The 27,482-nt window shown below is 40.5% G+C and overlaps 1 protein-coding gene across 7 annotated transcripts in view; it reads right to left on the bottom strand.

Moving 5' to 3' along the window:
* LOC117826402 (band 4.1-like protein 2) overlaps nucleotides 1–27,482 on the bottom strand; it is a 70,129-nt gene that overhangs the window by 15,868 nt on the left and 26,779 nt on the right. For all 7 annotated transcript variants that reach the window (XM_034702420.1, XM_034702419.1, XM_034702417.1 and 4 more), the window contains exons 3-12: nucleotides 23,951–24,094; nucleotides 13,960–14,064; nucleotides 13,643–13,685; nucleotides 13,453–13,528; nucleotides 13,020–13,238; nucleotides 11,164–11,251; nucleotides 7,423–7,575; nucleotides 6,710–6,807; nucleotides 5,133–5,308; nucleotides 4,499–4,704 (exon numbers count right to left, since the gene is read on the bottom strand). In XM_034702420.1, the coding sequence (XP_034558311.1) occupies nucleotides 4,499–4,704; nucleotides 5,133–5,308; nucleotides 6,710–6,807; nucleotides 7,423–7,575; nucleotides 11,164–11,251; nucleotides 13,020–13,238; nucleotides 13,453–13,528; nucleotides 13,643–13,685; nucleotides 13,960–14,064; nucleotides 23,951–24,007 (1,221 nt within the window). In that variant the 5' untranslated portion in view covers nucleotides 24,008–24,094. The remainder of the gene's footprint in view (nucleotides 1–4,498; nucleotides 4,705–5,132; nucleotides 5,309–6,709; nucleotides 6,808–7,422; nucleotides 7,576–11,163; nucleotides 11,252–13,019; nucleotides 13,239–13,452; nucleotides 13,529–13,642; nucleotides 13,686–13,959; nucleotides 14,065–23,950; nucleotides 24,095–27,482) is intronic.

Below are 27,482 nucleotides of genomic sequence, written 5' to 3' on the forward strand. Positions count from 1 at the left end.
AGTGCATCTAATCTAATGGTGGTGGTGGTTTGATGCACTGAGCAGGGCCTCGGAGTGAGCCCAGTGTACCTGAGTCCGCATCTCAGAGTCCTCATCTGCCTCCGACTGACAGCGGGTAAAGAGTAGAGGAAAGAAAGTGGAAGTGGAAGAAGTAGTTATTATAGACATAGATACAAAGTTAAGGAACAGAAAAGAGGGGTACAAGGAGCAACAAGCAGACTAGAAGAGGAGAGGAATGAGGCTGGATTCAGACAGTAAAGCAGAGGTTCAGAATGTTCAAAATCCTAAGCTCCGTACAGGATTTGTCTTTTATAACATTAGTAAACATGACAAGTCGTGGCCAGACTGTCGAGCTACATCTCCCTATTTCCAAAGTTTTGTTTAGTGATTCTCTGCACTCAAACTTCTGAAAGTGTTGTTCCACTTTGAAGTGTATCAAAGTTCACTTAGTTCACTTTGTCTGCAGTAACGTAAGCTGCAACCGAAATATGTAATTAACTAACATCTTTATTGTGGCTGTTTTTTCTTACAGTGTTTGTATGTATGTATTTTTTTAAAGTGTCTTATGTGTTTGATTATGATTTGTTTATTGTATTTTTTACAGTTCTTTGTGTTCTGTGTGTTTTAACTTATCTTACCTCACTGTGCAGCACTTTGGTAAACTTTCTTGTTTTTTAAAATGTGCTATAAAAATAAAGTGGATTGGATTGGTCCTGTTAAAGGCATGGTGTAGTAGCCAGTATTGCTTGTTAATGTAGCATTATTCGGGGAGTTTACACTCTTGCTAAAGTTATCAGCAATGGCATCATGATTGGAAAACCACCTTTAACCTAAAACCTCTTATCCTGAAAGTTAAATGAGCAAACATGTGAATCTTAAAGGTTCCTGGAATTAAATTATAGAATGATCACATTTTTCCATTCATCATATTAAAAGCTAAATGTTGCTTGATATGAAATTTAAGTTTTGATTTCGATTGTTGATTGTTCAAAAGGCCTGTTGTATTTTTTGACTAATATTACAACATTAGCAAGATGCCCGATTGTATCTACCCATATCTGAAATATTGTTCTCCTTGTCCAAAAATAACCTCCATATCTGAAAGGTATATTAGCCACATTAGCTCGTTAACTGTATATGCTGTTCAAGAGTAAAAAGCTTAACAGTGATACCAACCTCTATCAAGGCGCTGAGGTTTAAGTGCTTTCAGAGAGGCGAAGTGAAACCAGAAACTACATCTAAATCCCACTGACATTTGTAACTACAGCCACTATAACTAAAGGCTGAGCCTTGAAGCAGCACATCAAAAGAGTGCATGCTTCATATGTTCAGATAAGTTTATATATTTGGAAAAAAAGTTATTTTTGGGAAACTTTAAAGGACATCAATTCATGTAAGCCATTAAGGTTTGCAGGCTGTAGGTCACAGCCCCAATGTAGGGGCAAGCCCATGAAACTGTTGAAACAAAGATCCAACACGTCTGAAACATGAGGACGAGTATGATCAGTGGGGAAGTATAAGACATCAAAAGTAGCTGCTGCTAGAGAGTTCAAATTCAGCTCTGGAATAGAAGTCGTTGAGTTTAACGGATGTGGATAAATCTGAATTATGATGATGAAACTATGGATAGTGCTGCACTTGTCGTAATTTTAAATGGGAGCTCTATAAAGTACCCTATGTTTATCTTTCTAACTGTAATCACAATCTATAAAGGTTCACATTTATAATGATAGAGCCTGCAGTTGGTGCAGATTTGTCTGAAGAATATGTGCTCAAACTATTACATATTACATGTAGTTATAGATGCTGTTTAAACAGGTTATCCCACACTTGACTTAATGACTTATACTTTGCTGAAATGCACTTTGAGGTGAAGACACATTGACGTACAAGTAAAACAAAAAAGGGAGATACAAGAAGTAGTAATAAAAAGATGTTACGCATGCATTACGAACGGTACTTAATGTGAACTCATTCTCCTAAATGTTTCAAAAGGAACGACATCCATGATTCAGCATGTCTTCAGTCCTCTGCTCAGTCAGAACCAGTTTCATGCTTCAAATACGACACCTCTTCTTTAAGTACAAACCTCGGTGGCGGTCATCTCTCCATCAAAGGCAAAGTCAGTTTGTTCGCTGTCAGTCTGCTTTCACAAACAGACCCAACCGATCCGAGCGGCAGGCAAGAAAATGACAAGAACCCAACATGTGAACTCTTGAAACATTTACAAAGACCACACAAGATTCATCATAACCAGAAATGGAACAAATGGAAATGCACTGTTTGTTTTTCTGTAGGCTTCACATTATCAGACACCACGACGTAAAAGAGAAAGAAAACAACGAAACTACAAAATAAAAAGAACAAAAGAACAAAAGCAAATTAAAAGTTAGCAAGCAAAACAGACTCAGAGGAAGTTTCAACCTGTGGTCAGTCACTTTGATGCTTCACTGCTTCATTGTGTTAGATTTGGAAAGGGTTAAATTCTTGTATCATTCCATTTAACCTTACGTTCGTTTCAAATTAACATCAGATCATTGGATGTGACGATTTTGTTGCCTAACAGTAACCTGACTTTCAGGCCCTCTCCCTCCTCTCCATGCATGTTGACAGTAAAGGTGATCTGGATGCATTTACAGTCACAGTCCCTCTGCATTAGTCTGCATTACTTTAAATGACACTGTTCATCTGTGCTTAAAAAGAGTCTCCCCATAAAGGGGAAAAAAATCACTTTTTGACACTGCATAAAGCTGCAGTCAGCCCTTTGAGCTGAAGTTTGGTTTAAATTATTCAGTTTAATTTGTGCTGCTTTGCTTGACTCAGATTGTGATGCAGAGAGACTGAGTGCAGAGATAAATATGAAAGTGTTTCCATGCAGATGATGTTAATCCTGTAGCAGTCACTTTCTACACTGTACGGCCATGAATATGGATGATAACACTGAGATGGGCTAGGCACAATGCCGTGTCTCAAAATGAGGTTTGGTGAAGGATACGCGACTATATGATGATACACTAGTGCCATAAATCACCATAATCTTTGGTAAACACGCTTAGTAAGATACTAAAATGTATTCTCAAGTAACAGCTTCTCTCTGAAACAAAGCAGTGTTCTTATTTCATGGTAATTTCTGAGTGTGGCTGCAAAATGTGAAAGGAGAAATGTGCCAGATTTAAGTCAAAGTTCCTCCTGATGGTGTGTTTGTGTGTTTGTGTCTAACCCTCTCAGTGAAGTGGATTAAATACAAGCCAATCACATATGAAACAGTGAGACTTGCAGGTTCATCTCTGTGTTCTTGTGATGCTGATGAGGATGGAGTCTACAGGATGAAGAGTGAGACTGGGCAGAGATGAGGTTCTGAAAGTAGGACAGCTGACAGACACTGGGACAGACACAGTCTCCAGGTCAAGAGTTAAAGGGTTAACTGTCATAATGAACTGTTACTCTAAGCCAGAGGCGAGTACTGGAACATACACATGTACGCACAACACACACCTCCTCTTCCTCTGAACTGTCATAGTCATGGTAGCCCTGGGCTATGGAGGCGGTCAGGGAGGCTGCCTTGGGCTCCAGGTAGCAGAGGCACAGCGCCAGGGGGAAGGAGAGGGTGAGGGCGTAGGGGACGGAGAAGGAGGTGGAGAGCAGGAAGAAGAAAATGAAGAGGAAGCAGGGGATGAGGGAGGGTGACTTAATGGGAAGGAAGTTCTGCGCGCACATGGGGAGGAATCTCATCTCGGACAGATCGGGGAAGGTAATGTAGCCGTCGTCGTCCAGGAAGGAGGACATGTCGGGCAGGTGCAGGGAGAAGGAGAAGAGCGTGCCGCCGCGGCCCTTTCCCTGCTCCAGCCTCTGCTTGCGGGCCGAGAGAAGCAGCGCCTGCTCGTCCAGCAGGGCGGCTTTGCGGTCAGCGAGAGCTTGCCGGCGGCGGCACCCATCGCGGTTCTTGGCCGGACTGACCGATGACGCCCGTTTACGCGTGTTCTCCCTGCGCCTTCGCCGTACTTTGGTCGATGTGACGGGAGATGAGGGGAGTGAGAGTTCGGAGCGGAGGGGGTCGTTTGTGTATGCACGAGGGGAGCACTGATGGAGGGAGGCGTCAACAAAAAGATGGCGTGTTTGTAGATGGAGAGGAGCAAAGGAGAAGGGGGCGGAAACGCATGAGCAAACACACAAGTATAGTGTGGGGTCAAAGGAAGGACAAGAAAAGAAAAGCTAATTAGTAAAGCGCACACAAGATGAGAAGCACTTAGGCCTAGGCTACTGCAGAGGGTTAAGCTGAAAGCAACTGGGAAATCTCGTCAGCCATTAAGAAGTATTTCAAGAAAAGAAAATAAAGTCACAAAAAGAAAAAAACACTTCAAAGGATACAGACGCTCCTCAGAAATAACATTTTATACTTTGAATAAATAACCCTCCCTTTGAACGGAGGACAGAAAGTCAAGCTTCAAGAAAGTTCCTTAATCCAAATGAAACTCGGCTCAGTGCGACTGAGGTTTACCTTTGTGTCGTGTCTGAGCGGTGTTGTGACAGCCGGCTCAGGCGTCTCTGCAGCATCCATCTTAGTGTCCTCTCTCTCCGCCTTCTCTTCCTCTGCCTTTTTCTCTGTTGTTACGGTGGTGATGATGTCTCCTTTGGCGATGACTTTGGCCGCACCGTCTGCAGTGCTGTCCTTCATAAGAGTCTCATGGTTCTCCATAATTGGTGCTGGAGGACGGGAAATGTAACAAAGGGAAATCTTTATATTGACGGTGATGGTTTGAAATCTCAGCAGAAGGAAGAAGGTATTTATTCAAACACATTATTGTTATGATACTCTTACTGCCTTTGCTCATGCACTCTGCCAGTCACTTCAGACATTCAGGTGCAGGGCAAGTTTTCTTCTTAAAAAAAAAACAATGAACTAATTTAACAAAAGTTTCCTGAATAAAAAAGGCAGCAGCAGCATCTTTTAGGGAGAAAAGTTTCCCTAAAACAAGAATATACATGCTGAACAATCAAATCTAAAATCAGCATGACACAAAAGGATTGTAAAAATATCCCAGATAAAAATAAACTGGACAAATGTTTGGAAGAGTTCTTAGTTAACAATATTTCTTGGCACTCATGTTTGGTCATTAATCAAACCTCCTCACCTCCGTCTAAACTGCGGGACATGTTGTAGCGTTTGCTGGAGGTGCGTTCAAAGAAGGGAGCCGGTCTGATGATCTGAGAGCTGGCCCGGCGGGTCTGAGCCTGCGTTCTGCCGCTGTAGCGGAACTTGGAGCCGAGGCTGAGGAACTTCTTTGGAGGAGCCTCTGGGGACACGAGCCTGTCACAAGTCACAAACGGTCTCATTAATCACAGTGGAAATAAAACATGCTGAAGATATGCACGGTAAGATTTAAACAGTCTGCAGAGGAGGCTTCATGCACGGCTTGATACTCCAAAGAACCCAGGGGAGCGGTCATTGCTTGAAGCAGAACAGAGCACGTTTGTATGTTGCCAAATGACAACAGCTACTAGCAGCCTTAATACTGTCTTCTTTCACCACTACTAATGAGTCTCACATTTTAATCAGTGATTAAATGTTAACAAGGCTGAGATTAATGAACAAGACAGGACGCCACCGACTTGATCCTCCATCCTGTTTGTTGCAGAGTCCTACTCTGGACAAACTATCTTTGCTGTCATACGGACTAGAGCTGGGCGATATTGGAAATGATGTTATCACAATGAAATATTTCACATCAGTCGATATCGATAATTATCACAATAAATATAATTTACAGTCAATGCTGTGAGCCCTGCCTACCTCTCACCCTGCGACATGATTGGCTGTTCAGTGCTGTCTTCTTCTTCTGTCTAATGTTGGGTAGCAACTAGCGTTTAGGGCTCATTAGCGCCCCCTCCATTTCCAGTGGTTGGGGGTGTAATTACAGGTTTATTTATATCAAATTTTTATCAATTTGTTATATTTATATTGAAAACAATTATATCATGATAATAATCGTTATCGACTTATCACCCAGCCCTAATACGGACAGTTGGGAAATCATTACAAACTGGCACTGACCGCAACACCTATAACAGAATCAACATTAACAACATTACAGCATCATAACAAGGGATGTGCATGTTAAACCATCAACTAAACCATCAAATATCGTCATCCTCAGGTTGTCGTTGGCCTGGCGGTCAAAGTGCCCAATATACAGAGGCTACAGACTTTGTTGCAGCGGTCTCAGGCTCGACTCCCAGCCTCGACCATTTGCTGCATGTTTCCCCCACTCTCTACTCCAAACATTTCCAGTCTCTTTTCATCTTTCCAATCCAATACAGACAAATAATGCCCAAAAACATAACTTAAACAAAAAAAAAACAAATACATTGTCTCCTTCGCTAGTCAGCACCAAAATTACTGGTGAATTAAAGGAGTTATTGATATTTTTACACCAATAGGTCTTAAATGCCGGTCATCTGCTGTGGCCAAGCTAGCTCAGCTGTCCGCCACAAGCCAAGGCTCTGGTTACTGGACACTGCCACAATGCTATAATGCTCTACTACATGGATGTAAACAAGCACAGATGACAGAGTGCATCTTGTTGTCCGTATTTTGATCTAGATAATGGAGATGAAGTTGTGTGCAGGCTGTTTCTGCTTAGACTAGCATATAACCACTCGACCAGACCAATGTATGACCAGCAGATCTTCTATTCCTACTTTGTCTTACCTGAAGAAGGTATGGTGCTCCACACAGACCTTCCAGAGCCTTTTGGCAGCACGGTGATTTGGAAGCTTGAAACCGATAGTGCTTTCAAACTGCTCAAACTGCAACAGAGACAAAAACAACATGGTCACATTTATTATACAGCAGACAACATTTTTCTTGTTTAATTGTTTAAACGAGTGCTGTTATTTTTTTACTCAATGTTCAAATCTACATGAATGAAAAAGTAACTTTTAATTTATTATATCTCAACATCAGTCATTTACTAATTTCCAGATCAATTGTTGATACTTCCTCTTTAAAGCTGCTTCAAAGTCCATTTTAAGCAAAGTCAATTCAGTCAGAGTAAGATGTACAGCTTTATGGTTTTATCTTTATAAAATATTAGAAAAGGGAACGATGTCATTGTGGTTATGTTGTGTAAGGAAATTGGAGACAGAATTAGATCTGAATATTTTTATCTCAGATGTCAGGAGCAGTTTTTAACAAACAGCAGCACTTTTGTGGTGTGCTGCACCTGCACAATGTTAAACAGAAGCAAATATGACAGCTGCTGGAACAGGAGCACAGCTGATTACATAAACCAAAGACTCAGAACCAATTTAGACTTTCCAGCACAACCAGATTAAAAACAACTTCATGATTATTTGTGTTCCCGTCCCGGCAGATCCTCCCTGTAAATAATGATCCCAGCCTTTTGATTTAAGTGTTCTCACCTCGCCGGGTCGGATTTTGATGTAGAAGTTGTTCCTCTTGTAGGAGATCTTGAGGATTTTGGGCCAAGCGAATCTGTTGATCCGCAACCTGTCTCTGTAGATGAGCAGGCCACTTGCACAGACTCCCAACATGATCTCTACGCCCTCAGAGTCCTGCAAGAACAACACCAAAAAATTCAACTTAACAATTATGACTTTAAAGAAACTCCTCAACAAAGTCTGACTGTGGAGTCACAGAGCTCCTCAAAAAGAAGACACTCGCTACAAAATTGCTCTTCTTCTGGCGTCTCGTACAGCATTAACTCTACAGGAGATACGGGGAGTTGAGGAGCCAGATGCACAGCAGAGGGAGGAGGAATTAACAGAGTGTAGTCTGTGGTAATAACAGGGTAAAGCAGGCAGGTGGAGAGTGGAATCAGGCATATGGCGCTCTTATCTTCTCTATGCAGCCTGTGGCGACGTTGGATAAAGACTCAAGGGGGTACTGCATGGCAACAGTGAAGTGTGGGAAATGGTGGGTGAAGCACGAAAACTATGCTCTTCACTGCACGAAGCATGAGATGAGCAGCTGAAACCAATGATGATGTTTTTGGAGAGTGCTGCTCCAAAGCAGGATCTTAGAAAACTACTGGAATGACTACAATGTATGTAACCATGCACAGGTAGAAACCAAACACACGCACACACAGACGCAGGTAAGCACATGAGTCGCAGCCTCTTACCTCTCCCTCAGCTGGAGCCAAGCTCTCATAGAGTTTGCCTACCAACTTTGCATTTAATGAGAAAGGAGAAAAGACAGATATTTTTTTTCTTGTGTGTAAAAACATCCAACACTGAGCAATGATGTCAGCTCAGTTTGATCTCTGTCATCTCCACCACTTAATCTGAACGTCTGAAGGCAATTTCCTCCTCCATCACTCATGTCTACACTGATGAATCCTTCCTTTTGATAACGGATTCATATCCAGACTGATGACTGTAATTCTCCTTTATGATGACAGCCGTCGTGTCGCTGTAATCCCGCTCTCTCTCTGTCCGTCTGTTCGTCTGTGCCCTAATGATAAGTTTGATCCCACCCGGCAACTGAGTTACAGAGAACATAATTTAACTCAAGCTGGGCTCCAGACGCCACCACCACCCTTCCCATACCTCCGTCCTTTCAGCTCATGAGTCCACACAGGCAGCGTTGACGTAGTGTCAGTCACTCAGCAGGACAGCAGTGACATGTTAAACTGAGGCAGCAGTGATGTTTGTGAAGCAGCCGTGTTGTGGAGGCAAGCGTGAGTGAAATGTGCCAGTGTCATTTTGCATAAAAACAGAACAATTAGTATATGTAACACATCACTTCAATTCTTCTTGATGCATCACACACACACACCATTACCGGAATTAGAAGGCAGCTGTTGTATATTGATTCAAAGCAAGACTTAAAGGAAAAGTTCAACCCCCCCCCCCACATACTGGCAGTGCTGCTCTGGTTAATTCTACTGCCATAATGCTACAATGCTCTACAATTCTAATGTAAACAAGCACAGATGGCAGACTGTATCTCGTAGTGCGGGACTCTTTGTCAGTGTTTTGATCTACAAAATGGAGATAAAGTTGTATGCAGGCTGTGTCTGGTTATACTGGTGCATAACTATGTGTAACAAGCACAGGCAAGTGGACATTAACCTGCAAGGACGACTGAATGCTAGCTCTGCTAATGTTTACTTTTTAGTCTCGCTTTTAACTGAGTTCTATGCGTAAAACTGTTTTATTTCACCTTACTTTATTTGTTTATTTATTATCTAGTTCAAATTTTAGTCACATTTTATTTTATTCTATTTATTTATTAAAGTATAGCATCTTGTTTTCTTGTATTGTTTTGATATTTTATTAACTTAGTCATTTATTTTATTTTGGTGAGTTTAATTTGCTGTCAGGGTTCCCACTCTTTTCCAGAGATCATTTTCCAGGACATTTCCAGGACATTTTCAGTGATGATCAAGCTGGTATGACAGTCTAAATTGAGTTCCTAATTTAGTTCCTAAATAGTCTAATATGTTCCTCTCAGTGGAAGTCTACATTGAAAGACGTGCAGTCTATGGCTACCCAAGAAATCATCTCTTGCATGCTTAAAAATTATGGCAAATTAATTATAGAACAATGCAACCACAGATGTACAGCACTTCACTTTATTAGTGCAACCAAGTAACAATGATGGGCAACATCTCATCTCAGCTTTCTCTTTTCTCAAAAAATATAAAATTAGCTAAGAAAAAAAACTAAAGAGCCAGCAAAGGACTCTGGAAGCTGCCTTCTTGAAATAAATAAATACTAATAATAATAATCGGAGGATCAGTGCATAAATTGACCTAAATAGAACTGAATGACAAAAATGGCCACAAATGTTGAATGGGGATGGGTTTTTTTCCACCTTGTCAGGTCGCACGCAGTCATGTTGGAATAATTTTCCAGGACAATCTGTGATTTTCCAGGACATTTTACTTTTTCTCCCATTTAACAGGTGTTTTCCAGCACTGGAAAACTGGTCAACTGTTTTCCAGGTTTTCCAGGTTTTCCAGGTTTTCCAGGACGCATGGGAACCCTGTGCTGTGTTGAGGTTTTATTTTACCTCCAGTGTTTCCTCATTAAGATATCATGAGAGTGTTTCCTCAGTTCATTCAGCAACTTTTTATTTTTCATTTATTTATTTGTTTTATTGTTACTGTTATTATTATTATTGTTGCATATATTGTGTTCTTAACCTTAGGGTTGTGGGTTGGGATTATTTTTATGTACAGCACTTTGTGTTACAATGTCATTATATGAAAAGCACTTTTTATATACAGTCTAATTGATTGATTGATTGATAATGTTAGTCACACTTAGCACACCAATGTGTTCACCTGCAGACTCTGTGGTCCAGTGTTTAGCTGTGTTAAATAAGGTGTGCTCTTTTTGGACTGCTTTCTGATGTTTTCTTACCTTGAGAATTGTCAAATAGTCGGAATATAAATATAAATTTCAATTTGAACAACTACAACATTGGTTGCTTTGTAGCATTCCTTCTCTTATGCACGTACAGTCAATAAAATATGAAACTAAATCAACAGTTGCTTAGTTTAGCTTAGCATAAAGAGTGTTAAACAGAGAAACGCCACTAACACAGCTCTGTTCAAGAGAAAAATACAAAGAAAACTTGCACTTTTTTATTTCTAAGAAATGAATATATTGTTGGTTTAGTCTGGAAGTGTGTAAAATGTCACAGTTTAAATAATGAAATATATCACGTTAAGAACTGCTGGTAGGTAGCTTTTAATATGTTCAGACAGAGCCATGCCAACAGTTTCCCCTTTTAAAGTTTTTATGCCAAGCTAAGCTAACCACCTTCTGACTATTAGCAAACAAACATGAGAGTAGCATCAGCTGTTAGGTTTGTTTTAGGTTCAGAGTGGTGTAGACCAAAGATATTAAGATATGTTCAACTTTACTAAATGTTTTTTTGTGGACACCAGTTTATGCTGAAGACATCAGGGTATAGTTAGACTCTATGATAGTTGAGCATGGTGCTCTTAACACAGCACTTTAGCATGTGTAGCTGTGTCCTTGTCTACAAACTCTACTTTGTTTCCACAAACTGGATTAAACTCTTCATGCTGATGAATAATCTCTCTGATGTTGAGTCTGATTTGTGATAGAACACATACTTATGTTAATTCAACATTAGGGGTTAAAAACCTTCTAGCGACTTGTTACCTTAGCGTGATGGAGGTCTACGCCGTACATGGACAGCTTCTTGGCATTTTCCAGGAAGTGCATCTCTGCCTCGGCCGGTGTCATCCCCCTGACAGAACAGAGAGTAACAGATACACAAGGTCAACGAGACAAAGCAGAGCAGAGGAGACCTGAGGCTTTCTGTTTAATGTGAATATGCAACGCTTTAGGCAAAGAGCCCCGTAAACATAACAAAGGGTTGATTTACATATTACAGCATTACAAGCTTTAGAAAATGGCTGTTTTTATTGATGCTGTTAACTGAAGTGCAGCAGATCTCCATGAGTGCCTCCATTTTTAGATGGATGCTCTTTAGAGAGACCCGAATCTTTGCGCTGTCACTGCCTCGCTCCACCCACCCTGCTACACAGGACGGAATCAGATTACACACAAATCAGTGTAATACACGGAGAATAAAAGGCTCAGACTACCAACAGGCAGATATAATCATTCCTCGGAAAATACAAATCCAGTGTCTGGGGACATGCTGTCATTCTGAGCAGATTATGATTTCAGACTGTTAGCGGTCACACTGAATGACAGAGTGACTTTCAAGATGTTAGATTTACCGTTTTAAGCCCTAATAATCAATTAACTCCTTACTATGGGCAACAACATGTAAATAAATCCCTTTAAGGACTGGTGGTTTCACATGGCAGGAGAAATAGAGTGACAGACATCTTTCTATTTGAGCAACATTCAGATGAAAACCTGAACATAGATTTGGGTAGTTTGCTTTTGTTATCTGTACATTGTTGAACTGATGAAATCAGAATCTTGAGCCTTTGAGCATTAGCGTTTTATGATGGTAATTAAGAGTTTAAATTATTGTGATACCAAAGCAGATTTTCTGGAGCTTAAACCATAGACTGTATAAATAATAGACATAGTATCCGTGACGACACCCATCTGTTGCTGAGCGTTGTTTTGGAGCCAATTGTCGGGGGCAGCCATATTGGTAATGCTGAAGTCAACCTAACTTCTGTCGAGTTAGTGTGAGGTAAAGAGGCACAAAACATGTTTATTAATGCTGTAATGCAGATCATCTTTTCTGAATTGGTGTCTATGTGGTTTCTGGTGTTCCTGCAGCCACCCTCAAATGTATGCTTGGTGAATTGCAGCTTATAACACTTCTGCATGGGCTTCATATTTTGAGACTGGAGGTTGCCACTTGGCTTAAACAGACAAAAAAACCCAACTAAAACTGCAGAAATAAATGCACTTTTTATTTCCTTTGATTCGGTTTTCAATCAGAGTAATCTACTTAACAGCATTGAAGTCAGTGTTTTAAACAGCTGTGGCCAGAAGCTGGTTGTGTGCGAAGGAAACATCTGTTCCTCTTTTTTATTGAAACTAAGCATTTAACATTTTCACCCGAGTTACATTTCCGCAGTGAAAGACATTTTGTTTGAAAAACAGTAAAACAGCTGTTTTTTGTACTTGCTGTAAAAGGTCAGAACAGGAGACTGCTAATGTGCAAGGATCACACACTTGCATGTGTTCTGCAAAGAGGCGTTATTTCCCATGAGGATGGAGGCTATGTGCCCCTCATTATTCAAAATCCATTTAGTATTCCCTCTCAGCTTCTGCAGCTTGAGTGAGATTTCTTCAACTTAGATTTCTGTCTGTAAAAGTATTGAACGACTCAATCTCCCTCTGTTACAATCTTTCCACCACCGGTAGCCCTCAGACAAATTTAGGTTCAAAATGCATTATTTATTGTTTCCTCAGAAGTCTCTGTGCATGTGAAACTAAGTTAAACACTCTTGTCTTGTCCAGGGCTGTTTTAGATTTGAAGTGTGTATAAAAAGAGTTTGGGTAATGATGCTGAGACTCACTTGTAGGTCTTGTGGAGTTCCATGACCTTCTCCTCAAGCTCTTTGGTCTGGTTTGGTGCAAAGCGGAGTTCACTCATGTAGTCGCTTCCTAATTCCTCAGGGTCGTAGTCCCCCAGTTCAGACTGTGCTGTGTAGGAGCCCAGCACGGTGTGGGTGGCAAAGGAGCAGGGCAGCCGGCCTGAGACCACATCGTCTCTCAGCTGCAGACACAAGTAGTACCTAGGTAATAGTAGGAAGAGAAGACAATTAGCTTTTGTTATCTAATTCAACATAAGGAATGTTTTTGAAGCATTTTCTTACATTTTGAACCAATGTTTTCTCCAATGAATGCTAATAAGAGGGACTGACACACACTGACGTATCATGAAAATAAAAGAGGAAAATGTCAGCCAGCGGTTACATTACACTGAATCTGAATTACCAGCTCCCTTACCTTGTGATATCCTCGCTGAGCTGGGAGGGGTCTGGAGGGTAAAACTTCACATTGAAAGCAAAGTTCCAGGGACCAGCTGAGAGGCAGAAAGAACATCAAATTATCTGAGCAGCATTTTGCAGCTGCACACGCCTCATTTGGCTGTTCAGAGCGAAACATTAGAGCGGCTTTATTGAATTACCAAACTTACTTCTAATCTGCTTCTTCAGCTCCTTGGTGGGGTCCAACCAATTCTGCAAAAGACAAAAAGCATTTTTGAGAACACAGTGTGAGCAAAATACTAAGACCCTAATATTCCCATAGTGCATCGTTAAGAAATCCAAAGATTGCCGTTTGTCAGTGTTCTGTATCTCTGGTAAATGCTTCAGAGATACAGTAAAAAGTTTCAGTTTTAATGTGTGATGACGATCATATCTGTCTCTTCCATTAGCCTGATTTAAATGTATAATTCCTTAAAAAACAAATCCAATAAATCTAAGTTCAAGTGTATTATGGATTGTCCTGTACCTTCTGGTTTTCTACATCTCTGTATGTGACGCCAAAGTAGTCCTTCTCCAGTAGATTAAGGTGTTCACACACTTTGTCAAAGAGCACGTGGCCTTTGGATCGCTTCTGTGAGAGAAAGAAGAACAGAGTATTTATAAACAGAGTTTAGTAGAAGTCAGCCAATTCATCATGCTTCCCATTACTGACAGTCATAATAAGAGGGTTATTCCATCAAAACTGAAAAAGGGTGTTATTTGGCAAATAAGAAAGATAGAAAGTAGTTTACAGATCTGTCAACTGCTGTTTTGTATCCGTCGATTTTACTTCAAGATCAAATATTAATGAGTGGGAGAAAAACGTTACGGGTGGTCATATTTTTGCCTAAAAAACATCCTGTGTTCTGTAAATGACAACACAGATCACAACAACAACATGGCAGCAAATACAGGACATGATAAACTACCAGAAACCACAGCTGTGCAAACTACAACAATCACAAGCTGTGATGTTTATTTATCAAATTGGATTATATTTCTTCAGGCTGTTTGCCATAAAATAACCCAATCCCCATCTTAACAGATCAGCAGCATTCAAAATAGGAGCATCATCATGATACAGCACATTACACTGTGTCTGTGGAACACGTCCTGCAGTGTCTAACCCTAAACCTCTCACAGCAGCTTTTGACCAGACGGCCCACTCTGGATCGATTTCTTCTATAAAAAGCGTCAGAGTATAAATACACCTTCCCGTCCTGAGCTCAAGGATGACATTAACTATTTCAAAGCATTAAACAAATTGACTTCATGTCTCCAGCTGAATGCTGGATGTCCTCTTCTCTAGAGGAGGTTGGTCCTTTTACTGCAGTGAGATATTTTAAGGGCCGAGTTGCCACACAGAAATCACAGAGCCTGATCCAGCTCCTCATGTGACAGCCATCGCCACGGCTAGTCCTACCAACAGGAGTCATAAACACCCAGTACGGGTGTTACTCTTACATACTCACTGTAATAAACACACAGGTCTGCTGGCATGTTTGAAATAGAGCTGTGATGATAAATCAACTGATCCAGCACTCGTTCAGAACTTTTAGTTCCAGGGGCTTCTTTTCAAGGAACTAAATGGTTCCTGTGGCCCATTGTTGTCTGTATTTCCACTGCAGCCTAAGGTCCTGTGAAGAACTAAAAGGTTCCTTGTACGTGTGGTTGAAAAGCACCGTTAGTTGCTGGTTCCAAGTTTTAAAAAGGGAGACTTTACTGGCTTTATTCGTCTTAAATTAACTGTTTTTTGGTTTTGGGCAGTTCGTTGAACAAAAGGGTAAATATGAAGACATCAATTTGGGCTCCAAAAGTTGTGATGAGATTTTTTCCTATTATTACCTATGTATTACCTTTTTTCTTTTTTAAAGACCATAATAAAAAAAATTTAGTATTTAGTTCTTTCCCATTTTTCTATGCAAGTGTAAATGTATATGCACAGAGAGGAGGAAGTAAAAGCTGCACATCCCATTTCACAACATAATTCTGGAGAAATCTGTCACTCATTGATCTTTACTTCCTGTTTCACATATAGATTATCTCATTTCCCCAATTGATTTGTCTACAGTGACTATACTCACAATATATACATACTGTTTACTAATGAATACTTCAAGTTGAACATTTTATAGCCTATTATATTCATCACTGGATTGTGAAATAATCTGCTGATAAATCACTGATACAATTAATCCTAGGATGCAGTAATAGATGGACTACAACATATGGCATGTGTACAGTATATGAGCATCCGTCCTGACCACACCCTCTTGTCATTTTTTATGTGGAGAAGTCTGCATGATTTCTGCAGAGCCGTAAAGCCTCTGATGGAGGAGAGTTAATCCTCCCAGCGCTACTCAACCAGATTTAGCAGAGTCATGTCACACACTGGCTGCATTTCTGTGACAGAAGCTTCACATCACAACATGAAACTGAGGCTTTAATAACGGAATCTCCACACACACCTAAGAGGTGGTGATGTGTGAACCTTTTAGTGAACATTGAGACTTCATTAGAGGTTGTTTGTCTTTTAAACATCTTGCGAATGGTGCAGTGGATGCAGCAGACTGATCAACACGTCAGTTTGTCTTCCCCTGGGTTTTAGGGGGAATGAAAGCAGAAGGAAATGAGAGGAATCTCAAATCAAAGGAGAAACAATGACTTTGTACAACTCTAATTTAGATTAAAAAAAACACATGGAGGAGCTGCAGAGTGTTCAGGTAAGCACAATGAATCACAACAGTTACTGTACGATGTACAGTCCAGGGTGGGGTTGTAACTGATGACGACTTTGATTCGACAGTAATCCATCTAATCCAACAGTCCTTCTCCGTATGAAAACAGCTAGATCTGACATTTAGGACCGATCAAGATGTAGTTATCTACTTGACATTATTGTTTTTCTGACTCCGCTCATTTCTAGAAGTGTTGTGTTCCTTGGAGGTAAGATGAATATTTGGGTCTAAACCTAAGGGATTTAAAAGAAACCTGTCTCTGATAAATAACAACAACACAGTAAGACGGGGTTTTTTATCCCCTCTCCTGAGACATAACACCCTCTGAAGTGAAGCGAGGGAGGTTCAGCAGCTCTGTGTCCAGAAAATGATAGGAAACGATTAGCACAGACATTTTTTCCCACGGGAGGAAACAGAGTTGAGCTGGAAAACTACGAGGTCAGGGGGATAAAAATGTCAAATCTTGACATCCTGGGCTGGTTTTAAAAAATGATTGGGGAGAAGAAGAAGAAGGAGGAGGAGGAGGAGGAGGAGGGAGACTCCGTAACAATCATCTCAAGTATCCTCTGACCTCGGTTGTATTATTATGTCCAACACCACAAGCTGAGGTCTGCTGTATTTCATTTTCAGCTGTTAGGACACATTAATACATCTGATTTATTTGAGTTAAGGGTAAGATGTCTGATCAGTGTTTCCTACATACTGCAGGAAGAAGTGCCCAAGCTTATTTATCAGTCACCCATGTATAATATCGACCATTTTTACATTTTTTTATGCTATCCAAATAAGATTTCCATCTGTGACCTATGATTTAGACCATCTCTTGTTGCTTCCTGCCTCCTGTGTCTGATAACCTGCAGCACTTCCCACATACTCTGAAGGCGATCAGAGAGAGAGACATCCTGCAGTGCACCCCTACTGTTGATGCTCTGATTCAAGTCGGTGTCTCATGTTCAGTGGAATCCTTTTCATGATGCTGTTTTGAAAGTTATGTGCAGCTGGTTTCTGCCGATGTCATTCTGCTCTATCGTTGCCAAATGCTGCATCATCAACAAGTCTCGACCACACGAGGATCACCTGTCGTGATGGAATATTTTATAAAACATGCTGCTGCTAAATGTTGTTTAAAGGTCAGAAGTGTGGTGGGACACACTGCTGTGTGTGTAAAGTTAGGAAAGCTGTTGGTGCTCTGTGTGTGTGTGTGTGTGTGTGTGTGTGTGTGTGTGTGTGTGTGTGTGTGTGTGTGTGTGTGTGTGTGTGTGTGTGTGTGTGTGTGTGTGTGTGTGTGTGTGTGTGTGTGTGCATATGTGTGTTTGTGTGGAGTTACAGAAGTGAAACAAAGTTGAGTGGATCACAGTTTAAGAGATAATTATTCTGTTTTCTGGTTAACAAACTTTGGATACTTTAGATGACAATTAAAATTAAATAACTTATTGCAACTAGGGCTGGGTGATAATTTGATAACGATATTTATCCCAGTATAATTTTCCCAGTATAATTATATAAGGAAGAGCACAGAGACAACTTCTGCTGTGCATTTCTATCACGTTAAATGTCCACCGCGACCATCGTGAAAACCTCATCTTATACGAAAGCCCTGCTTCCTGTTAACACCGTTGAAAATGAAGGATTCAAGAAGCTTATCAGAGAACTAAATCCAGATACAAGCTAACGACTTTCACTCAGGACCAAAAATTTGCCTTTAAATATACATTAAATAATGAACTGATAATTATCGTGATCATTATCGATATCAAATGATACGAAAAACGTTGTCGTGATAACATCTCTTTCAATATCGCCCAGCTCTAATTGCAGCATTATCTCCCTTTCCAGTAATCACCAGCTGGTTATCTCATTATTTCAGGATGAAATGTGTTTTTCTTGGAATTAAAGGCTCAAGCCATGTTTTTAAAATTGAGGATCAGGATTATAATATATAATTTCTCAAAATGAGAAATCTCAAAAAAAGGGGACAAAATTAATTGAAGCTGGTCTGAGTTGGACTTTGATTAATACTTCCGAAATTGTCTATCAATAATGTGTCATCCTGTGAGGGTACATTTTCAGCTTAAATTTGAAGCTCCAGTTGTTATGAAATCACTGTGGCATGCTTGAATGGATCTCCTTATTGTTGATAAAATGTAGGCAAAGACTTATAATTATGTTATATACTTTTATAGTACATTGTCATACTGTATATCATAAATATGAAAAAAGTTTTTTATGACAAGGAAGGAACCTTTTGTTTTCTTGCAATAAAACATCTCAAGGTCAAAAAGCTTGTAAAATAGTTAACTGTGAATCTGCAAATTAAAGCACTGAAAAAATGTCACAGAAAGCACAGCCACTCGGGCTTCTCTACATGATCTAATTGCATCTAATTCTTGAAAAGAAATTCACAGTCAGGGTGTCAGGGAGTTAGATTAACCTGTTTAAAGTAAAGTCCAACTATCAGCATTGAAACTGTGTGATCCTGCGGCTGCGTTATTGCTACATGTAAAAACTCTGCTTGATTCTGTATGACTGCTCTTTTTGAAAAGCAACCTGATTCTGGCACAGCCTTTTTCAGAGCAGAGGAGACAGCCACTCGCAAAGTGCATGAATGTGACCGTACAATGGCTTGCTTGCCTGACTCGGCCTGCATTTCTTTAATTCCTCTGTATTGTAATTATTTTTCTCTTAACCAGCAAACAAACCTGCAGTGGACTCAAAGCTCCCTTTAACATTTTATTTGCAGTGACTCATCCAACCACAGGTCTTCCAAAAGAAAGAAAATGAGGGATATAAATGGCAAAAAAGGACCCTTGACATCATAATTACCAAATCACATTCATAAATGCCAAAATATCCTTGTTATAAAAGGAAAGGGTTGGTCAATAAAACTTGCAGAAACGTAGCCAGAATTAATAAAAGAGAGCTGTGTTTTAATTGGCCAGCGTTCCTAGGCTTGAGATTTATTTCCTTTTTGGATTCAGCCCTCTAAAGTATGTGTTTAAGTAAGGATGTGCACATAAATACTCTTTGTTTACATTTTTAAGCTACCATGATATCAACACTGCCATAATAAAGTAAAATCACACAAAGGCCATGACTTCTATTATTTTGTGATTACAATAAATAAAAGATTAAATTCCTCTCAATTAATTTTTTGAGGTTTTAAACCATTAGCATAAGTCACATGATGATCCTACAGCAGTTGTTGAAGGAATACTGTAAAATGTGAGAGATGCTTTATGCTGACACTGAAAGCTGCAGATAACGTTTAGGCAGGTAAAACTTTAAAATTCTTCTGCTCAGGTTGCTCATTAAAGATACTTTTCAATGTCTAACTGTGTCCCCTCTGCTTACACACCATCTAATACAAGTTAATCCAAGGTCAACTTTGAGCTTTCTCATCTAATGAGTGTACGAGTGCTACAAAGTGAAGAGAGGTCAGACGGGTGCCAAAGGAGCCTCAGCCTGGCAGTCCTGTCGGTGGGGGACGGGACGGGATTACAGCATAGTAAACAGATGGGACGTTGTGATTCATTACTCTACAGTTGCTACCAGACACACTGGAAATGTGTTACAGTGAAGAAATCAACACCATTTACTGGGATTAGTCAAATCTGTCCAGTTAATTATACGAGGATAAACCCGTGAGAGCCATCATGATGCTTTCAAAGGGTTTCCAATAGATTAGATAAGATTTGAAGGGCTTTTGTGGATGAACTAAAAGCCCATTCTGGTGCATGTGATGTTGTTACTTAATATGTCTTCAGGATATTTAACAACATTTTCTCTAAAGAGCCTCTTAAAATGAAAGAACCAGAAGCCCTCAAAAGGCCAGTTATTGATTTTCTCTTTAGTAATTAAAAAAATCAAACTCCCTGAGTAATGATAAGCTTTCTAACATTTTTCATTAGGTTATATCTGGGGATACTGGCCCAAAAGACAGGGGTGTGTCCAGGCCTTTTTGACTGGGGAGACCCAACTGGGGCCTCAACATAGGCAGGGGTGGCCAGGCTATCTGCACTCACACAAATAACTACCATTTACGCTCTCTGTCTTCACTACCTACTGTAACAACTTATGTTTTAGTATCACACAACTTTTATATCCATATGTTTATTTTTACTTTTAAAAGAAGTACACGTGGCGACACATACGTAAATCTTCTGAGCTTGATCTTTTAAGGACTTAAAAACAAAGATGTTTCTCCAAAAGGTACAGCAAACACATCCCAGATGGTGGATTTTAAAATACATCATGCTTCTGACAGCAAATAGTTTAAGATTTTGGGTTTTCTGATCAGAAGGTACTAAGGGGGCCAGTGCCACCCCTCTGGACCATAGACTGTATAAATAATGGACGCAGTATCCATGACGTCACCCATCTGTTTCTGAAGTGTTCTTTAGAGGCCAATTGTTGGCGGCAGCCATATTGGAAATGCTGAAGTCAACCCAACTGCTGTTGAGCGGGTGTGACGTAAAGAGGCAGGTTTTGAGCCTCCTCGCCAACAGCTACAGTGTTCCCGCCTGTCAATCAAGTCAGCTGTGCCTCTCATGATGGAAAACTCATAATCTTAATACCTTCGAAATTGCCGCATTATGAAATAATTCACCCCCTGTACAGTGTGGGCCGATTGAGAAATTAGCTATCCAGACTACACTGTTTTTTTGTAGCAGGCTGTAAACATGTTTATTTCTGCTGTAAAGAGCGGCTTTTTGAATTGGTGTGTATTCTGGTACTTCCGGAGCCAACCTCAACGGACACTCGAGGAACTGCAGTTTTTAACACTTCGGCATTGGCTTCAATTCTCACGGGTGGAGGTTGCTGCTTTGTAAAAACAGTAGAATAATGTCTTCAGTAGCTCAAAAAGATGTCTTCATTAAAAGACAACACACGGAGTTCAAAAGGGATTTGAGTCTATGAAGCATGGAGTGTTTAAAGAGATGGAAGCTAAGAGAGTCACATTAAATGTAGGGTCCAGTGTTTTGGGAATTTGATACACACAAAAAAATAAACCTGACTCAGGGTGTCTCTGTTTTTTCAGTTTTGATCATCTTTTATTTTAATCTGTGTCCTGCAAGCTCCTAAAAGTTATGGAAGATAAGTACTGGATTGAGGAAATGTTTGTTTTAAATGCATCCTATTCTATTTTTAAGTCATGTTTTCTTTGTCTTTTATACTCGTTACAAGTCTACAGTGGGATAAGTTTTGTCCCTACAGGACCATGATGCTACATTAAAGGTAGAATCAAAATGTGAGCTGCAAGAATAAGGTTAGATATAGTGCAGGAGAAACAGTGTGAGTGTCAGAGGTAGGTTGGTTTTGGATTGAGAGCAGGATACAATAAAGTGATTATATTTTTGTAGTTTGGATTAGACGTTTATTTCATCCTGTATAAAGCCTGGATACGGAAGTGAAATGAATTCATCTCCTTTATCTTTTGTGTTCAGGTGAATAGCACTTAAAACACATTGTGTGCACCCGTCTCAAGGCCAAGAAGTCCACACTTCCAGATCACTGTCCTTTAAAGTCTGTCTTCTGCCACGGTGGGAGTAATTACCCTGACATACAGACACTCAATGACACTGATTCCCTCCAACAAAGATCCTATTTCACGGTCACCTCCTCACCACCACAGAAACAGCCAGCTAATCCCTCCATCCAAACCCCCGGTGAGAAGGAATCTGCTCAAAGAAGATTTGAGGAGGAGGAGGGTCTCATCATCATCCCTGTGCAGCCTGTGCATATTTTGACTCCAGTCTTTCAACTTTGAGAAGAGGCTCAACTTTCTGTTGCTAAGCGGGAAAAATGTAGAGTGAAATGTCAAGTAAGTTCAGCGTTTGGATTTATTCCTGCATGCTTAATGGTGGGAGAGAAAGAATGACTGTTGATGGCAGAAAGAAGCGATTATAATGTGGGGCTCTGACACTCACATTTTCCTGGACACTCTATGGGTTGCATGTGATGGGTTATTTCTGCATGCTGGAAACTTAAAACTGTAGATAATGAGAGGATTTTTCTCTGGAGGCTACATAGAGAACCTACTGGAAAAAACACCCGAACCTACAGAGCAATATGACACAAAACAACAGCAAAAAGAGAAAAAAGTCTGACAAATCTTTCTAAGATTAATCAACACACTAATTAAATCATGTAGGTTAATACCGCTCTTATCTTGCTCAGTTAAATTTCACACATTTAAGCTTTGTCTCACTCTTCTGCTGCATTATCCATCCAAGAGAAGCATGAACTCATTGAACCCTTCACCCTCCTCTCTCATTTTCCTCATTCTCACCCATTATGAATAACAACCAACTCGTGCTACACTTCTCTGCACAAAAACATTTCCATATTCAATTTCTCTACACTATGATAACAGCCTCACTGCCAGGGTAGCGTTGTTGCGTGCCTCACATTAACTACACAAAGACACGTGTTTCTCCTCATCTCCTGGCTCTCTGTTCCTCACAGGGTTTATTTCTGGATCGCGGGAGAGCTTTGATGTAAGAATTTAACATTTAAGCAGCGTTATATGAATAATTTGTATTTTTCTCAAGACTATGAAGAAAAGCTTTCAGGGAGAACTAATTCCACAAAGCAATTTCACACAAAACAAATGTAAATGCGTGGTGAATCCATAAAATCCTACTTCTAAGGGGAGCTGTGAGAAGAGCTCGGTTTGTTTCTGGTTTAATACGACAAACCAAGAATAAGACTGGCGGACGGGAAAGCCAGGATGCAGCAGAACATGGGAGTTATTTAACTCATTATGATGAATGTTTTTATGAGACACACTTAAAGACACTGTTGTCTGTCCACAACAGTTTCAATTTTGGACACCTGGTTTAAATTCCTCCACATGTTGTTGTATTACTGAAGGAGCATCCATGTGTTGTTTTGTAATGTTTGTCTTTTAGTGTGTTCTTTCGTATGAGATTGACTTCTTGCATTACGTACTCTATGATCATTCAAACTGATATATACCTTAATATTTTTGTTTTTTGTTTGACCCCCACTTTTAGATTAGCATCCTGTGAAGAAACCTCATAAAATAGCCAAGCAGCGAGGAAGCTGTTACACTTTTAACTCACAAGCAGAGCAGTTCCGATTCACTGATGTTAAAAAACCACAAGTAGAGCATCTTATGAACCCTAAAGGCTGATTTATACTTCTGCGTCTCCCCTACGCAGTAGGGGCTGACGCGGACATGAGCCCCACATACTTGTGCGTCGGTGTGTCTGTGTCGCGCAGCAATTCTCCGCCGAAACGCCTCAGTGCGGTCTCTCTGATTGCCGGCCGCCTGCTTCCGGTCCCGCTACGATCTCTGTTTCCTTTTCCATAGAGATTCAGAGCGTGTTCTGTTAATCTACAGCTGATACATGTTGCTGTTTATCATACAGACATGATTACATGAAGAATAGAGAGGAGGAGATGAAATACACGGCCAATGTGCGGCCGATGTCCGGGATCCCGGAAGTGTTGTAAATGCGGGAAAGACAAAGCCGCCGAGCGGACCAATCACAAAGCTTGCGGTCCGCGTCGGCTCTACGGGGAGTTACATTTTGGAGGAGGTGCACGTCAGCTATATGCGTAGGCCTCTGCGTAGGTACGGGAGCTACGCGGACCCCCGGCGTAGGGTACGCCGTTGATTCAACGCAGAAGTATAAATCAGCCTTAACCCACAACAAAGTGAGAAGAAGATGTGGGTTACTAAAGAGGACCACATTAACCCCTGCAGCCTCTCACCTCCACAGTGAGTGTGAAGTCGGTGCCGTCCAGCATGGTGATTTTACACTGCATCATCTTCACTTTCTTTACTCCTCTCAAAGGAGACCTGGACAGACGACTGGTAGAGGACCTCTGAGAAGACTGATCCTCCTCCTGCTGCTCCTGCAAGAACAAAAACAAGAGTCACTCAGAATGATTAAACCAAATAATTCATGTATGTTGAAAACTCAAATTTGTGATTTCTTGCACATTGTTTATCTGAAGTGAGACATCTCTGTATGTTTTGCTGTAAGACAAACTTTGTGCCTGCACATACAAAACTCTGAGGTTGAAAGAGTTCACACATCAGAGGAGAAAAATACCCTCTGCTCACAGTTTCCTTACCCAGCTGCTTCTGCCTGCCCTGAGTGTCAGTTTCTTAATGTGGTCCTCTTTGACAAAACTGCTCGTTCTGTCACATGACAAGCAGGAACCTAAAAATAGAGGCAGGGACCCTGAGTGGATGTGATCGGGTCCCGCTGAGGAGAGCTGGAGGTGTGCTGCCATTTTGTCTTAAACAGAGAAAATCCAATTTTCCACTTGGATGAAAACAAAGCTGTTTCTGACTGACTTCATGCTGAATTAGAGGCATTTGGCTCCTTTTCCTACTTGCAAACAAAGTGGATTTAAAGCACCTTTTCATTTGTATACTTTGAATTTTCATTGATGTTCTTTGGGCTACTCTCCTCACATTATGCTTTTCTACTTTAGCTCAAGCAGACCAGTTCTCCCAGTGGACCCATTGAGATGTAGAGATGAATATTAAAAAGAAAAGAAAGGTAAAAGACTTTCCCCTTTCAGAGAGTGTCAGAATGAAGATTACACTATCACTTGCATTTCCTTTGGTAAGAATTTTAAAGAAATGGAAACAGATGCATTTCAAATAAACAAATACAAATGATTATGGACCCAAAGTCACAGCAGTCAGACAGTAAACTCAGTCCACTTCATCTGAACAGAGTGTTAACCTGCTGGAGCAGAGAGAGCTCTCGCCCTGACCCGGAGTCTGTGTCTCAGAGAAGAGACAGACAACGTTTTGTCAGAGTGCTGTGATTTCTCTCAGCCGTGTTCCTCTCACTTCACACGGATTCAACAATGACAGCATCATCCATCATTCTCAGTGTGACAAATGAGGGCTGTTTACTGTACTCTAGGGGAGACTAATATGGATCCACTTAATAAGTAACACCTTAACAAGGACAGGTGTTTAAGATTCAGGAGGTTATATTAGCAGAAATAATCTAATTTACAAGTTTGTCTTCAAATGAGAGTAATCAAATGGAAATAAGAACTTAGTGTCTCTGATTCAAGCACTGAAGTAGCAGGTGGTGCATTCAAATATTACATTCTGTTATATATATATATATGTTTAGCTATATTGCCCCGTACCATCAATTCTCCCTCTCTCTGCTTCTCTCTCTTTGCAGCCTGTTATGATTCACACATAAACTCATGCTCCATTTCTTCTTCCTCATGAAACATCCCATTTTTCCACATCATGATAAAAGCAACACAGCTGGGTCAGAGGGGTTGTGAGCATCAGCATCAGTACGCTTAAATAACAGTTTCAGGCTCTATCATGTGCCGGATCATAAACAGTACAAAAGAATCTTAAAAGCAGCTCCATTTATTCTGCGTGTCTGCATCTGTTTGTCCTGACTTTGGCCTCCTGATTCCTTAGTTGGGTGAAAAAGACTAAAATCAAGTTTTAAACTGAAGCCAGTCGATCTTTTACTAAATTCCCAGATAAGAAGATAAGCTAAATGCCTAAAAATGTGTCTTAACTGTAAAAATAATAAGACGGGGCGGCTTAGAGATAATCCTTCACTAATGCCTTCTGAGAACCTTCATTTACCAAACCGAGGCAAACCTCTTTAAACCTCTGTTTTCTCTTATTCTGCTTCTTCCATCCACACATCTTTCAGACTTCAAATCTAACTTATTTACTGGGGGAAACTGGCAACTATTTTGTCTTCTGAATCATACTGAAGACCAAATCCCGTACAGCCAGCTCCTTCTTTAAAATAGTAAACTAGGGGACAATCCAGACTGTGCTTCTGCCTCAGACAGTCTCCACCTGCAGTTTGGAGGCGCTGGAAATCCAATCTTTAGATCGATTAGGAGGAGAGCTCAGAAGGCTGCAGGTGCTGGAGTCTGCAGAGAAGCACTTAGTGTTCAGAAAACATTTGGGCTGTCTCAGATATAAAATGATCAGGCTGCGGGCCACACTCCACGACCTGACAGAGATTACTGGTTTCAAAAGACCGTAGCTTGGAGGTTTTTCTCTCTTCTGTACAAAAATAAAGATCTAACTAATCCCCAGTCCTGAAGGAAGATCAGGACTTTAGATGTTTATTTAACAAAAATTATCATGACACCACAGTTTATGTGAGCCAGACTGGTGAACATTTCTGATCAATATATTACAAAATTAAATTTGACATAAACTATTTAACCATAAGTTGTGCTGAGTTCATACTACAAGTCTGCAATAGCATGGCATGCAGATCCGCCATCATCAAGCCTTTTTATGTTCATATCGATCCTGCAAACATGTAATATTGGTTTCCCAGTGAGTCATATCACGTTGAGTTACCTGCGAGAGGTGAAGACCATCAAGAGCTCCACATATTAATGCACACACAGCGCCCTCCCTACTACCGGCTTACAGTGATCCCGTCTCACCTCTGTGAATACCTCTAGCACTGGCAGAGCGGTGGACGAGTTGGTCCCTACATCACATCTCAGAGACTTTCATACTGAAGATGAGACATTCATTCTGCCTTAATCTAGCTTTAACCGGCAGTATGAAGGGTCAAAGTGTCCATTATGGGTTAACGGTGTTAACAATAACAGACTTTATCATAAAGATCAGATTATTCTTACATTAAATAATTAACTCTTTAAAATAAGTAAAGTTTAGCCTAAACAATGTTGTAAAATAGTCAAAGAAGGTCCTAACAATTTCCAAAGCCTAAAGTGACATATTGACTGTGTTTGGTCAACCAACAGTCAAAGACCAGATATATACTGCGTACAGTAGAGTGCTGTAAAATACGGAAATGTAGCAACCTTTCACCTTATCATAGGCTGGAACCAACAAATACGTTCCATTTTATCTCTTCAGAAAATTGCTTTAAGTGCTAATAAACTTGAAGGACATTATCCAATATTTTATCCACTCACTGCAGCTTTTAAGCCTAAAAAATTAGCGGTCATTTTGCCACTTAAGACCAGAGATCTCAAATCCTGAAACCATGAGGTTGACTCCAGCAGCTCGGTTTACTCATTCTCCCCACAGCTGTGTAAAGTTATGTTAATTAGTGAGATCTTCAGACGTAATGCAGGGAATGAAAACTCCTACACTCAGTCAGGACTTGCATAGTCTGCGTTTGACCACAGTCCCAAAATAAAAGCACTGACTGATTAATGGAGGCATTTGAAGTCAGGCTGTAACCACCGTGGAGCGCATTGAGGTCATGTCGTCAGTATTTTCTTGTTCATTTCCATT

Source organism: Notolabrus celidotus, chromosome 15, assembly GCF_009762535.1.
Source record: "Notolabrus celidotus isolate fNotCel1 chromosome 15, fNotCel1.pri, whole genome shotgun sequence".
Lineage (NCBI taxonomy): Eukaryota > Metazoa > Chordata > Actinopteri > Labriformes > Labridae > Notolabrus > Notolabrus celidotus.